The 13403-nt window shown below is 43.2% G+C and overlaps 1 protein-coding gene across 1 annotated transcript in view; it reads right to left on the reverse strand.

Annotated features, from left to right (window-relative positions):
- galnt18b (UDP-N-acetyl-alpha-D-galactosamine:polypeptide N-acetylgalactosaminyltransferase 18b) overlaps positions 1-13403 on the reverse strand; it is an 81596-nt gene that overhangs the window by 17469 nt on the left and 50724 nt on the right. Inside the window, exon 6 of the mRNA XM_072464770.1 lies at positions 12468-12582. Within this exon, the coding sequence (XP_072320871.1) occupies positions 12468-12582 (115 nt within the window). The remainder of the gene's footprint in view (positions 1-12467; positions 12583-13403) is intronic.

The following is a 13403-nucleotide window of genomic DNA, read 5'->3' on the forward strand; positions in this document are numbered from 1 at the left end:
TGATGCAGATCCCACCTTTTATCTGGTGCGCTTAATCTTTTGCCCTGATGAAGACCGTGGCCAAAGTGCGTTGGTGTGAAGTGCCTTTTTTTTGTTGTCTGACTTTTCTGTTCTACCTTTGGAATTATACATACCGCATGTACCACGCTTAGTATAGTATTCTTTTACCCAGATCACATTTGCCATGCATTTCATGAGTTTTTCTATTCAAAAGGTCACTTTACTGACAGAGGATTGGCTGTAAAGTTCTCGATTAAGACCCAAGCTGATAATTTACGATTAGAAATGAATTTGATGAATTGCACATTGTTACTACTACTGGTGGTAGTCAAGACGTCAGTTTTCAACTCAAATAAAAAATGTTTTATTGTACAAAATATAAACCACAATTACACCATTAGATGGCAGTGTGAAGCATGATGAATTATCCAGAGCAAACAAAAAATCTAGTGATCATTAAAATACAAAAGCCATCTGTAATGTCCTTGGTCCCGTTCTACAGTTACACAGCTCAAATGTGTCTCTTTTCAGCAGCCTGTTCTGACACTGAGGTGCTATACGTGGTGACTGGTACAAGCCGCATTCTCGATCACATTACGTAGTTCCATGTGGAGAGTCACCATGTTACTCATATGGAAAAACCTTGATGTTGCATAGCAAATACTACCTTCCACATAGCTTAACCAAGCAGGCATCAACCACCTGTGATGGTTGTGGAGAAAGTAGGTCTGTTTGTAAAAGTTGCTTTTGCTCGACTTTGTTGACACGGTTTGTCCTTGGACAGACAGTCATGACAAGAAATGCAAAGAAATACTGTAATTTGTATAGAAAATGCTGCATACAAGCATGTGTGGGTTCATGATCATGCATTATTCATGTTCAACTTACCGAGCAGCTAAAATCATAAAAATGCTTAACAGCTAGGACGAGAGCTTAAAATTAAATATAACGGGTGGCTTTAAAAGAAAATAGGGAAAACAAAAAGCCAGCTAATTTTTCACATGTTCAAGTGTGAAAGTGTGAACATAATCAAGACCAACATTGTGCTGTTGTTACAAGAGAATATTAAGATTAAGAAAATCTATTGCAATTGTCGTGGCTACGATAGGGATATGATGTTTAGGTGGATGTCTTCCACATGAATTCCAATTTATGGGTTAAATGAATAATTATTGACTGTATTAGTTTCCAACAACGCCACCCTGGATTGGTGCCAGGGACACATACACAGGTAAGGCAAGCGCAAATTCTTTGATTGAGTGGACCAGGAGACTCAGATATAGGAAAACAGTTCACAATTTATTAAATCTAAAGACAGAATAAATGAAACATTTGTATTTTTAATAATAAAACTACTACTACTCTCATTCACACATTCACACCTCTAAAACAGTAGACACATTTAAACAATTCACCGAAATAACAAAAGTAAAATAAAACAGCAGCCCAGATTGTCCCTTAAGGCACTTAGCCCAATTACCCTACCAGGAGGTGGCGCTGGTCCTTAGCAGCAGGCCTGGGACCCGGGCCAGAGCCGACACTCAAAAACTCCAAACGTTGATATGTTACAGTCTCAATATAGAAAGAGGCCGGTGCGAACGTGCCCAAACCCACCAAGCAGGTGGAGGGTGATGTCAGAGGCGAGAAGGGCCAGCGCAGGTGAGGAAGCCTTCTTTTAAAGGCCCAGGTCACAGGCCATAGGCTGTCAGGGGTTATGAGGGCCTACTGCCACACAATGTTCCTTTGTTTTTGTTGTTGTTATTTATTTATTTTAGACATTATTAATTTACTCCATTCTCAGTGGTGGTTAGGGATAACAAGATTATTCAGTTTATTGTTAATTGTAAGAAATACAATATAACTGTGAGTCTATATCAGAAAGAGCTAGCATCTTAAGACTAGGTAAATTAAAGAAAATCAAGACAAAGTTGATGAAATCTCATTTTGCCAATTGTCACAGTTTGTAGGAGTCATCTAGGCTTGTCACGATATATTTTGAAGGGCGATATATTGCAAATTAAAATCTTGCCACTGACACAATGGCATTAAAGCAGGAGAATCTCGACAACCCTTTACTAAATGAACATATAAAAAACATCGACATAATAATGATTGTGACAGGTCATCAAGCTACTGACTTAAACCTCAGATTAACTACTCTAAAACATTAAATATATGTTATGATTTTTAATATGCAGCTGATAGAGACTGCTTTTTCACACAGTGGAGAGGAATACTGGCAGTAAGTTTGTAAAGTGGAGCATGCTGCCAGCTCTTGAGCCAGCAGGTTTTATGTTCCATGATCTGTGTCGATTCCAGTCCATCCTCTGAGAGTCCAGAGTAGCAGAGGTGTGTCCTTTAGCTCATGGCTCGGAGTTCAGCCAGACCTCGAACTCTCCAACAACACACAGACACAGACTCAGGAAGGGCCAAGCTGCTCCAAGACAAAATAACGCCAGCAACTGTCCACAGAGCATTGTCCCCACTGAATCCTTAAATCTTCAGAGCAGAGCCAGGCTGAGAGGTCTGGCCTGGAGCAGTGGGTTGATACTCACTTCTATAAAGTTAAAAAGTGCAGTATTCCTGGATTTGATGATTTCCTCAACATTTGATTCTTAGACACAAAAGCTTAGGATCATCGATGAGTTTTACACCCATTGGAAAACATATCCAAAGATGAATTGGAATGCTAAAAATGTAATCCCCAATATAACATAAAATATAGCATTTTTTAATTATTTCATTTAATTTCTATACAGGATTTAAGGTTAATAATTGTTCTGCAGCATCGGACAGAAATATTTAACATGGAACTATCCTAAACAAAATACTAGTGAGTTGTGCCCCATCATATTTGGAGCTTAAATTGAAAAAGTATTAATGAAAACAGAAATACAGTATTCTTGTTACACATATATATATATGCACAGATATCCTTTATAGAGCTACATTTCGCTCCTCTGTTTGGCAAAAGACGTTTCCATCGATTGTCCTATTGGTCTGAGATTACACAGTGAGCTTCATTGGATTTCCGGCAGCACCGGGGTCATGAAACTCAATCAGACTTCTACAATGACCGGCCCAGTCATTACTGTACATCGCTTTGTTATTCACACACAGGAGGACAAAACTCCAGGCCATTTACAAAGAAACGGACAAAAGACGACGCCAACACAGTCAAACACTTCAGTGATAAAAGCGTAATGAAATTGAACATGCAGATTAGTGAACGCCACCATGACATTAAACTGGGTTAAAAGCAGTGGCATGGATCATTTATAAACCTGCCAGGCTGAAACAGAGAGCTGGGATCTTTGCTTCTGTTTACCTCATGTTTTGTTCCAGTTCAGGTGCAGTGGTGCAGAAATCACTGGTGTTTTGGGAAATCTTTTGTTTTGTAACTTCCAACAGGGTCCACAGCAATTTGCAGCGTGTTACACAGTCTGACTGGTGCAATTACCTCTCAACAGAAGAGGAAGTAACAGGATACTGCACTTAAGTTCTTTTTGTGGGCTTTACATTCTGACTACTATGGATTTACTCTGCTTTACTGTGTGTATTGTTGTATAGAGGATTACATTTTGATTGGTGACTCCTGACAATAACCAATCACCTATTCACAGGGGTGGAAACAAATAACAATACAATTGTTGAGGTAATTTGTTTTTCTTAATTATGTTTAAACTATTTCATTATTTAAGTTTTATATAAACTATTGATCCATAAAACTTGCGTTAAAAACTAGTAACTCGTCCCGCCTTTTTACTAGTTTTTTGTACTTCCTGGTTGGACATGAGCAGTAGATGTGACACAAGGAGGTAATTCCACAGCTATTACCTAGTAACCGGACTGTAAACAAGGGCTAAAATCCTACATTACACAACAGTTATGATTTGATTTGATAACAATCATTTTATATTATTAAATGATTGTTTAAACTGTGAGAAAACTTTGGGGATTCTGTTTTTAGAACTCGGCTCTACTTAAAGGTGGTATGGACGATTTTTTTCAGCAAATTTTTTATCATATTTCCTCGTGGCGTGGATAAATCATTTGTCCTGCCAAGTATCAATCATAAAATGCACTTATCGCTCACCTGCAGCCGCGTGCGGTTCGTGCCCACGTTTCCGCGTGCCTAAGCGCATGGATCTATCATAATATAGTTCCCTCAGTGTACGGGGCAAAATGAAGACGGAGAAAGACAGTTCGAGCTGACTCAGAAGTGGACAGAAATCTACGGGAGACGAGCGATGCGATGCGCTCCGTTGCGCTAATAAACAAACGCACGTGTGTGTTGTATCAGTCCGCACGGGGGAGTGCGCATGCGCACATCCGCCTGCGTTCTCAAATCGCCGAAAAATCGTCCATTGCGCCTTTAATTTTTTAAGTATTTGTCAAATCTTTACAAATTGGTACTTGACAAATATTTACCACAGGGACTATAGCACCAAACAAAGTCATAATTAGAAAAACATGAGAACCTGTAACTGTACTTTTACTTGAGCACAAATTTGCTGTACTCTTTCCACCACTGCATCTTCATACACCAGACCAGAGCCATGGGAAACTGGGGAACTGAGTGTCTCAAAATGTACAGCATCACCTGGACTAATTTTGGAGCAACAATATTATTATGCAGGTACAGATATCAAACACCTGTGTCAAAAATCAACTCAGATCCATTCCAACTTAACAAATACCACTGGCCTACAAAGTTAATTGTGCAAGTCAAATGCATTAATAAATAAATCCTTTCTCATTATGCCTTATTTCAATGCTAATTGACCATTGATATTCAGAATCAATGTCCACATAGAGAGCAAATGTGAACACAGAGCAGGGGCCCATTTCATCCTCGCCCTTCCATGAACTCGGCTAACAAGGCCTGCCAAAGCCGCTAGCTGCTGGAACTGGTTAGTCTCGAAGGATGCCAGACAGACAGACAGACGAACAGAAAACAGACAAACAGACAGACAGACAGACAGACAGACCTCTTAGCCTCCTCTGTGGGAGAGCCAAGCTGTGGCCATGCCAGTGTCCTCTAGACTTACCGCTCTTAACTTGTAGTGTCAGCCTGAGTTTCAAAACCATTACTCTAAACAACATTAACCTCTAGGCAAGGGCAAGTTCTAGTTCTAGTTCAATATAACCAGGCAAGTAAACAATGTGCTGAGCCAAGTCAAAAACTCAAAATGACTTATCAAAGTGCTGAAGTACGACGGAGTAGAAGGGCCAACCTTAGCAGCACCTTTCCTGTTACGCATCATCCACACACTGTTGGGTAACCCTTTACTTTCTCCATGGCGTAGCCGTAGTGAACCATGGGCTCACACACCAGCCGTGCTACGTGCCACAGCCGCCCGCAGACAGGAGGAGGAGCCTTCAGACAGGAGGAGGAGCCCGCAGACTGGAGGAGGAGCCTTCAGACAGGAGGAGGAGCCCGCAGACTGGAGGAGGAGCCTTCAGACAGGAGGAGGAGCCCGCAGACTGGAGGAGGAGCCCGCAGACTGGAGGAGGAGCCTTCAGACAGGAGGAGGAGCCCGCAGACTGGAGGAGGAGCCTTCAGACAGGAGGAGGAGCCCGCAGACTGGAGGAGGAGCCCGCAGACTGGAGGAGGAGCCCGCAGACTGGAGGAGGAGCCTTCAGACAGGAGGAGGAGCCCGCAGACTGGAGGAGGAGCCCGCAGACTGGAGGAGGAGCCCGCAGACTGGAGGAGGAGCCTTCAGACAGGAGGAGGAGCCCGCAGACTGGAGGAGGAGCCTTCAGACAGGAGGAGGAGCCCGCAGACTGGAGGAGGAGCCCGCAGACTGGAGGAGGAGCCCGCAGACTGGAGGAGGAGCCTTCAGACAGGAGGAGGAGCCCGCAGACTGGAGGAGGAGCCCGCAGACTGGAGGAGGAGTCCGCAGACAGGAGGAGGAGCCTTCAGACAGGAGGAGGAGCCCGCAGACTAGAGGAGGAGCCCGCAGACAGGAGGAGGAGCCCGCAGACAGGAGGAGGAGCCTTCAGACAGGAGGAGGAGCCCGCAGACTGGAGGAGGAGCCTTCAGACAGGAGGAGGAGCCCGCAGACTGGAGGAGGAGCCCGCAGACTGGAGGAGGAGCCCGCAGACTGGAGGAGGAGCCTTCAGACAGGAGGAGGAGCCCGCAGACTGGAGGAGGAGCCCGCAGACTGGAGGAGGAGCCCGCAGACAGGAGGAGGAGCCTTCAGACAGGAGGAGGAGCCCGCAGACTAGAGGAGGAGCCCGCAGACAGGAGGAGGAGCCCGCAGACTAGAGGAGGAGCCCGCAGACAGGAGGAGGAGCCTTCAGACAGGTCGAGGAGCCCGCAGACTGGAGGAGGAGCCCGCAGACAGGAGGAGGAGCCCGCAGAAAGGAGGAGGAGCCTTCAGACAGGTCGGGGAGCCCGCAGACTGGAGGAGGAGTCCGCAGACAGGAGGAGGAGCCTTCAGATAGTTCGAGGAGCCCGCAGACAGGAGGAGGAGCCTTCAGATAGTTCGAGGAGCCCGCAGACAGGAGGAGGAGCCTTCAGATAGTTCGAGGAGCCCGCAGACAGGAGGAGGAGCCTTCAGATAGTTCGAGGAGCCCGCAGACTGGAGGAGGAGCCTTCAGATAGTTCGAGGAGCCCGCAGACAGGAGGAGGAGCCTTCAGATAGTTCGAGGAGCCCGCAGACTGGAGGAGGAGCCCGCAGACAGGTGGAGGAGCCTCGGTCTTATATTCGCACATGTTCTGCTCCTCTAAGTTTTTCTACAAGGGCACTTTGAGTACAATCCCTATTCTTACATGCTCATTGTGTGCACTGAAGTTTTAGGGAGTGTCTGCAGAGCCGCGGCGCGCGGCCGAAACTGCCATGTTATTTTTGTGCCGGCCGCGCACCGCGGCTCCTGAAACTGCGCCGCTATTTGACCGCATTTTAGCACCGTTTTAGACCGCGCCGGGTTAAGGTTAGGGTTAGGGTTAGGGTTAGGGTTAAGCGGGTTCCACACCGCCGCGGCTGAAGCGTCCAGTTTACATTCAAAGTCTATGGTAAACGCACGTCGAGCACGTAGTGCGTTATCCGCGGAGCGATTTCTTCGTTTTTGCAGCGCGATTGGTGCGTTTTTTTACGCTCTCGACGCTTTGAGCGCTCGTATGAGCCGGCCGAGGCGATGAAAGCGGCTTATGCGACGCGTTCAGATATGTTGAGGTCTCTGCCGCTGAAGCGTAGCAGCCGTCGCAGCAGCCAATCAGAGCTGACGCTCCAGTGACGTACGTACGGACGTATTGCCCCTCGCATTTTCGGTATTCCCCGTGGAATTCCCCAAGAAGCGACACTTTTTCCTTGCTCGTCAACAATGGCAGACGAAAGACTGATTGTGGCTGTTTGTGGGAGAAAGGAGCTGCACGATGTATTCACGGTGGAATACAGAGACAGAAACAAGCCAAAAACGCGAAAACAACACTCTCGATATCCGCCATTTTACACAATGAAAGGCCACACCGTCAACAACTCCACTGCTCATGCGACAACACCTCTACTGCGCATGTGCGCAGAGAGCTCAAGCGCGCCATACGCGCGCCCGTGTACAGTGGCCGGGGCGTCGATAGCGCGCGTCTGGTGCGTAAACCTTTCAAATGTACACGCGCTCAAATTCTGCGTCGGGCGCGATTAGGCCGCGGCGGTCTGTACGTAACTTTAGGGTTAGGGTTAAGGTTAGGGTTATGGTTAGGGTTAGGGTTAGCCAGCCACGGCCTAAGTTTTATGCACCCATTCTAACCTTTTTGTCATCCCTTGGACAAACTTGGTAAAACACACTGAACACAAAACATTTGTCTGCAGTCTGCGCTTCCACCTAGCTCCTCCTGTCTAACGCTGGGATCGTGTTTGACACAGCCAAAAAGCGATATGTTTTATGCACACTCCATACAACTCATTCACCTCTTACAGCCGAGTAACACAACCACAGCCTAACACACCCATGTATCCCGGGCTGATGACTACAATGAGAGGATACTATAAAGACAAGGTATAGTGCTTATGGCCATGGCATGAGCGCAGCTCCAACACAAGTGCACCCAACACCGGAGTACGTCATTTTACACATATATCCCAACTATGGGGCACTGCAGCTCCACCAGCCCGTAGTGCTCTGATGTAAAACCTATGCACACAAAAAACTCTTTGTACAAAGTTTAGAAGGGTGAAGAGGCAGAAGTCGAGGGAGCAGGTTATTGGTGAAACTGGTCCGAGACTCCGAGAGTGCGGTCAGTGTCCTGCCCAGTGTCCAGGACCTGAGTACCGCGCAGGACATTAACCAGAAGGACATGGGGACACTTCATTGGGGAAATGATTGTTTGTGATGTCTAAAAGGTTTGCATTATAAAGATCAACATCTATTATAGGCTTTTGTATTTACTTTCAACCCATCCAAGTCAAGCGCCATTTGCGTACTGTTGGTGGTGCTGAAAGTGAAACGCGTATCGGATCCAGGCCTTTATTCTCATTAAATTATGATATTATTCTCGTTAATTAATTGGATTATTCTCATTAATGAATAAGGTTGCTCTCATTTATGATTTTTTTCCTGGCTTAGACTTTAATCTCATAATGTTATGACTTTAATGTTGAAATTGAATGACTTTATTCTCGTAGTGCCCCGCATTTTTTATTTTTTTTGGGTTGCCCCTTATACTCTGTCGTACTGGAGTACACTATTGGGTTTGGGATTTAATTTAAAGCATAATAAAAATGACTTAAACCCAAATGGAAAAATAATTGTCTTGTCAACTGAAGAAAAAAAAATAGATAAATGAAGAGTTCTGAGAACGTGTAAACAATCAAATGCAAATATGGGTGAGCGATTTTGACAAAATGTATACTCCAATATTTCACTATCAAAATCAGATTAAAGCTATCTTACCTATATATCAACGTAAGCGCGTAGACAATTTGAATGAGCAATCATTGACATGATCCATGTGAAAGTCTCCAAAATCCTCCATACCATTTTTAAGTAATTCATCATAATTGTGCTTAAGGTGCCTGTCAATGTCTTGTATGAACTTTAAACTTCTTCTTTTTAAGAATCTTGTATTACAGCTCAGTTGATTATCTTACATGTAAAAAAAAAAAAGAATATCTATACATACAAGTTAAGTTTAAACTACAAAATGAATTAGTTTGTAATGTTATTGGCCTTTAAAATGTACCTTTGTACCTTTATTTTGGCATCTCATACTGCAGAACTATAAACACCAGGAATTTACTTTGGGCACCATCTACTGGTTGCAGAGGGAATTACAAAGATGAGATATACAAAAGATAGCTTTCCCCCGACAGGCTAATACAGCCAAGCAGGTATAATGACATTTGACGGCAGAACGAGTCTGGTGATGATTAATGGACAGTGCGGAAGATCTCAGAGCTCTGCCAGTGATATTATAGATCAGGGAAATTCATGGAGCGTTTTGGCGCTCAGAAGGGAGAGGACTTTCTAACAAGAATTCATCAAACTAGTGGCAATGAAGTTCAATGCAACTGCAGGTATTTTTCTGATGAGGGAACAATGTTATTTTATGGTTTAAAACTCAAAAAACGTTTCATCTGAAGTACCCAGCAAAGGTCCAAAATGACTCATCACATTAATTTCTCCACTCTGCCCATGATTATCTCAACCATTAGCGTGGATATGTTTCCATCTTCGACTTTTAGGCAGTTGGCCCTGCTTCCTCCAGTTAAAGCCTGCATTAATGATCCGCGCTGTGTGTGTCTGATCATTAGTTTTCCCATAGGAGCCGCGTCTTTGTGTGCCCCATCTGCTCCTGTGCTGTTGAATTCAACTATGAATTAACTCAAAGTATATTTATCGCCTTTGAACAATGTCAAAGTACAGGAACAATGGCATGTCTGCTATGTCTTTGGGAGAATGCCCTGGTGATCTTTCAGACTTCAGAATGAATTAGCAGTGATTAACCATTGTAGTAAGAGCCACACTTGAGACAACATGTCGCCTTGTGTTTCCTGGGCTGCAATTTAATTCAAGAGAGCACTTGTGTTCATGGGCACGCACATTGTACAAGCTATTAAGAAGCCAATAACAATACAGTTGAACTACAATAATTTCTTCTCCATATTAAAAGGATAAAGTCACATTACTGTAACAAATCTGTAGAAATTCAAATGTACTACATGACCTCAAAGTTTCACCCGTTTCATAACAGACATAAAGACTTTTCTGAGCAACCTTCAGATACTCGGTCTGCAAGTGACATGGAAGATTTATCAGAAATCTGGTCACTTTGACGGTGCCAAGGAACAACTTAAAATTAGATCTTTGAGGGCAAGCCAACATCCAAATCAATTCTTCTTCTTTTTAGTCTTTCTGTTATGGTAGAAAGTGCGTTCTATCTAAATAACTATGGGCTTTTAGCGAGGCACACTGCAGGTATACTGGCAGATAAGTAAGCGCAAGGAGAAAGGATTCTTCCCAGTAATTACTCAAGTCAACCTAAAAAAGGAGTTCATAGATAAATAGTAATAGATATACATAATAGTATGATTACGGTGAAATTATTTAGACATATCTTATATTTTTTACTATTGATACAATCTGGCAAGTAAAAGCTGTCATTTGCATACTATAAAAATCAACATAAAACTTTATAAATTACAGATAAACACAGAATGGGAAGGGTAAGTACAAAGAGTATAAGAAGTATGGTACTATAAAACTACAGTAAAATTCGGACTGTAAGTGTCTACCTGCGGTTACATAGGAAGCTTATTCACTAAGTACAAGCACAGGAGCAGAGCCAGATGTGGAGACAGACAGACACAAGTAAATGAGTTCAGAGAAGATGAGGACAGAGGGGACAGAAGGGGGTAGGGACGTGTTCTCTTGATGATAAGTTTCAAAATGCTCCATGTTTTATTACAATCATAAACTGAATTTAGATAATACGACAGTATTTTATAACCCGGGCCGCAGTGAAATGAGAATTACTTCGACCCGGGGGTAACCTGTGGCACGCACCTGTCGCTCCGCGCTAACCCCGGGTCATAATACAATCAGTGAATCACTACCATCTGCCATCTTTCTTTGTAAATATCTCTTGTTACTACTTGGACACCTATGGGTTATAGACAGGACTATAAATGTAAGTTTTTTAATTTCTTTGTACATTTTGTTGGTTCTCTTAGAATTATATTTTCTTCAAAAAGTTACTAAAATAAATGGGTAAATGTAAACTGGGTAAATGTAACTGTATTTTGTCTCCATAACATTTTACTAAAATATGTATAAAAAAACTACATCTTAAATAACAGGGATTTCTTAATTACCAAAACAAACGTTTTGGTAGCAGTTCCCAGCAGTGCTACTCCCACAAAAATACATCTTTTGTATGAATATAGTGATTTGCAATGCTTTGTTATTCATATGAATGTGATTTAAACTCACTCCTATTGTGCCGGCCCCTGATGTAGTACAACACTTTAATCCATTGCTTAACCAGATGAGTCTATCTCACAGACCTCATCCCTCTCTGCAACAATAAATAAGGTCCCTCCATTTTAACCTGCAGCTTTATAGCCACATTCAAACTCGCCTGCCATTACCCGATAAGAATAAACAGCGCACCAACATTTCATAGCTCTATAGTTCGAATGCTTGTGACTTGTATTTGCTGTAGCGTACCAGACCAATTCAGTTGTACCCCATAGCTTTGTCGACAAGTGTAATTTTATGGTCTGTTATTCCGTCATCCCTGTTTTAATAGTCTTATTTATACCACGGTATAAATAAGAAAGAAACGCAATATCCATTTTAGCTTGGCTTGGCTTGTATAGCTTTCTGAGTTTTTTTTAATATTTGAGAGATAAATTGTACAGTGGTGATGTAAAACCTTATCATGGAACAACAAAACAAACATTAAAACAATTGCCTCAATATACTAAGTCTCAAGGAGACAAATCTGTCCCATTCCTGAATGAATTGTTTGTTATGAAGAGAATCTAATACAGCTTAAAAGAATTAATAGTAATAAAATGATAATTCATTGAACAAATCAATGCCCACTACAAAATTATTACAGTTTACTAATTGCTATTTGATTTGTAAACTCTAAATAATCTAAATGATTGCAGATTATCAAGACAATTCTCATTGCAGTCCTAGCACAAAGAATTGCACACATAGAAAATAAATGGTAAGGAAAGAAGCCTTAAGGTAAGCCTTATTATATATATTTTGTTGATACATTTGAGTAATAATGGATGTATTGGATGTACTTGTGTCAAACTACTGAGTTGTATAGCCTTCATTACATTTAGCAATTACCACTTCCCAAGAATGTCCCTTTAAGACTTTCAGGTCGGATAATATGCATCCCACTGCTGGCTGTCCTTGCCCTTCATTAGGCGTCATTATCATAGATAATTTCCCACACACTATCACAGCGAAGAATGGCCTCAGGCAGTGACAGCACGACTCACCCTGATACCCAGCTCCACATTCTCCCCGCCGTACACCTCCATGCCCTCATCCAGCAAACCGATCTCTTCAAAGTACAGCCTGTCCACCACGAAGCAGCCAATCAGAGCGGGGCTCCTGGGGGAACAAACATTGAGATCAAGGCTAGTTTGTTGCTTTAATACTTTCTACAGAAATTTGAGGTAGAACTGAGTCTTAACGTATGTGTGAGTGGATACAAAATGACTTTCTCCAGCTGAGCTCAGACAAGACTGAAATCATCGTCTTTGGCCACAAAAAAAAGAGAAAGCGTTAGCAGTTATCTCCAGAGTCTCGCTCTAAAACCTACAATCAAGTTGGAAATCTGGGGGTAATAATGGACTGGACTCAGACTTGAACTTTAACAGCCACATCAAATCAATAACATCAGCAGCTTTTTACCATCTAAAAACATTTCCAAAATCAAAGTAAAGTGTCTAAACCAGACTTGGAGAGACTTCCGTCCAAAATCCATGCGTTTGTCTGCAGTAGATTAGACTACTGTAACGGCCTGCTCACTGGTCTCTCCAAACCAGTTGTAAAACAGCTGCAGAACATCCAGAACGCTGCTGCTCGGGTCCTGACCTGAACCAGAAATTACCATCACATTAGTCTTGTTCTCAGGTCTCTGCACTGGCTCCTGTGGCTCAGAGAATAGACTTTAAAGCAGCTCAGCTTGTGTACAAGTCTCTTCATGGCCTAGCACTAAAGTACATCTCAGACATGTTAGTGCCATAAGAACCATCTCAGACTCTGAGGACCTCAGGGACCGGCCTCCTGCTGGTGCCCAGAGTCAGGACTAAACATGGACCGGCCTCCTGCTGGTGCCCAGAGTCAGGACTAAACATGGACCGGCCTCCTGCTGGTGCCAGAGTCAGGACTAAACATGGACCGGCCTCCTGCTGGTGCCCAGAGTCAGG

Source organism: Eucyclogobius newberryi, unplaced genomic scaffold (genome assembly GCF_026437365.1).
Source record: "Eucyclogobius newberryi isolate DKJ021-1_F unplaced genomic scaffold, fEucNew1.0.hap1 SCAF_5, whole genome shotgun sequence".
Classification (NCBI taxonomy): Eukaryota; Metazoa; Chordata; class Actinopteri; order Gobiiformes; family Gobiidae; genus Eucyclogobius; species Eucyclogobius newberryi.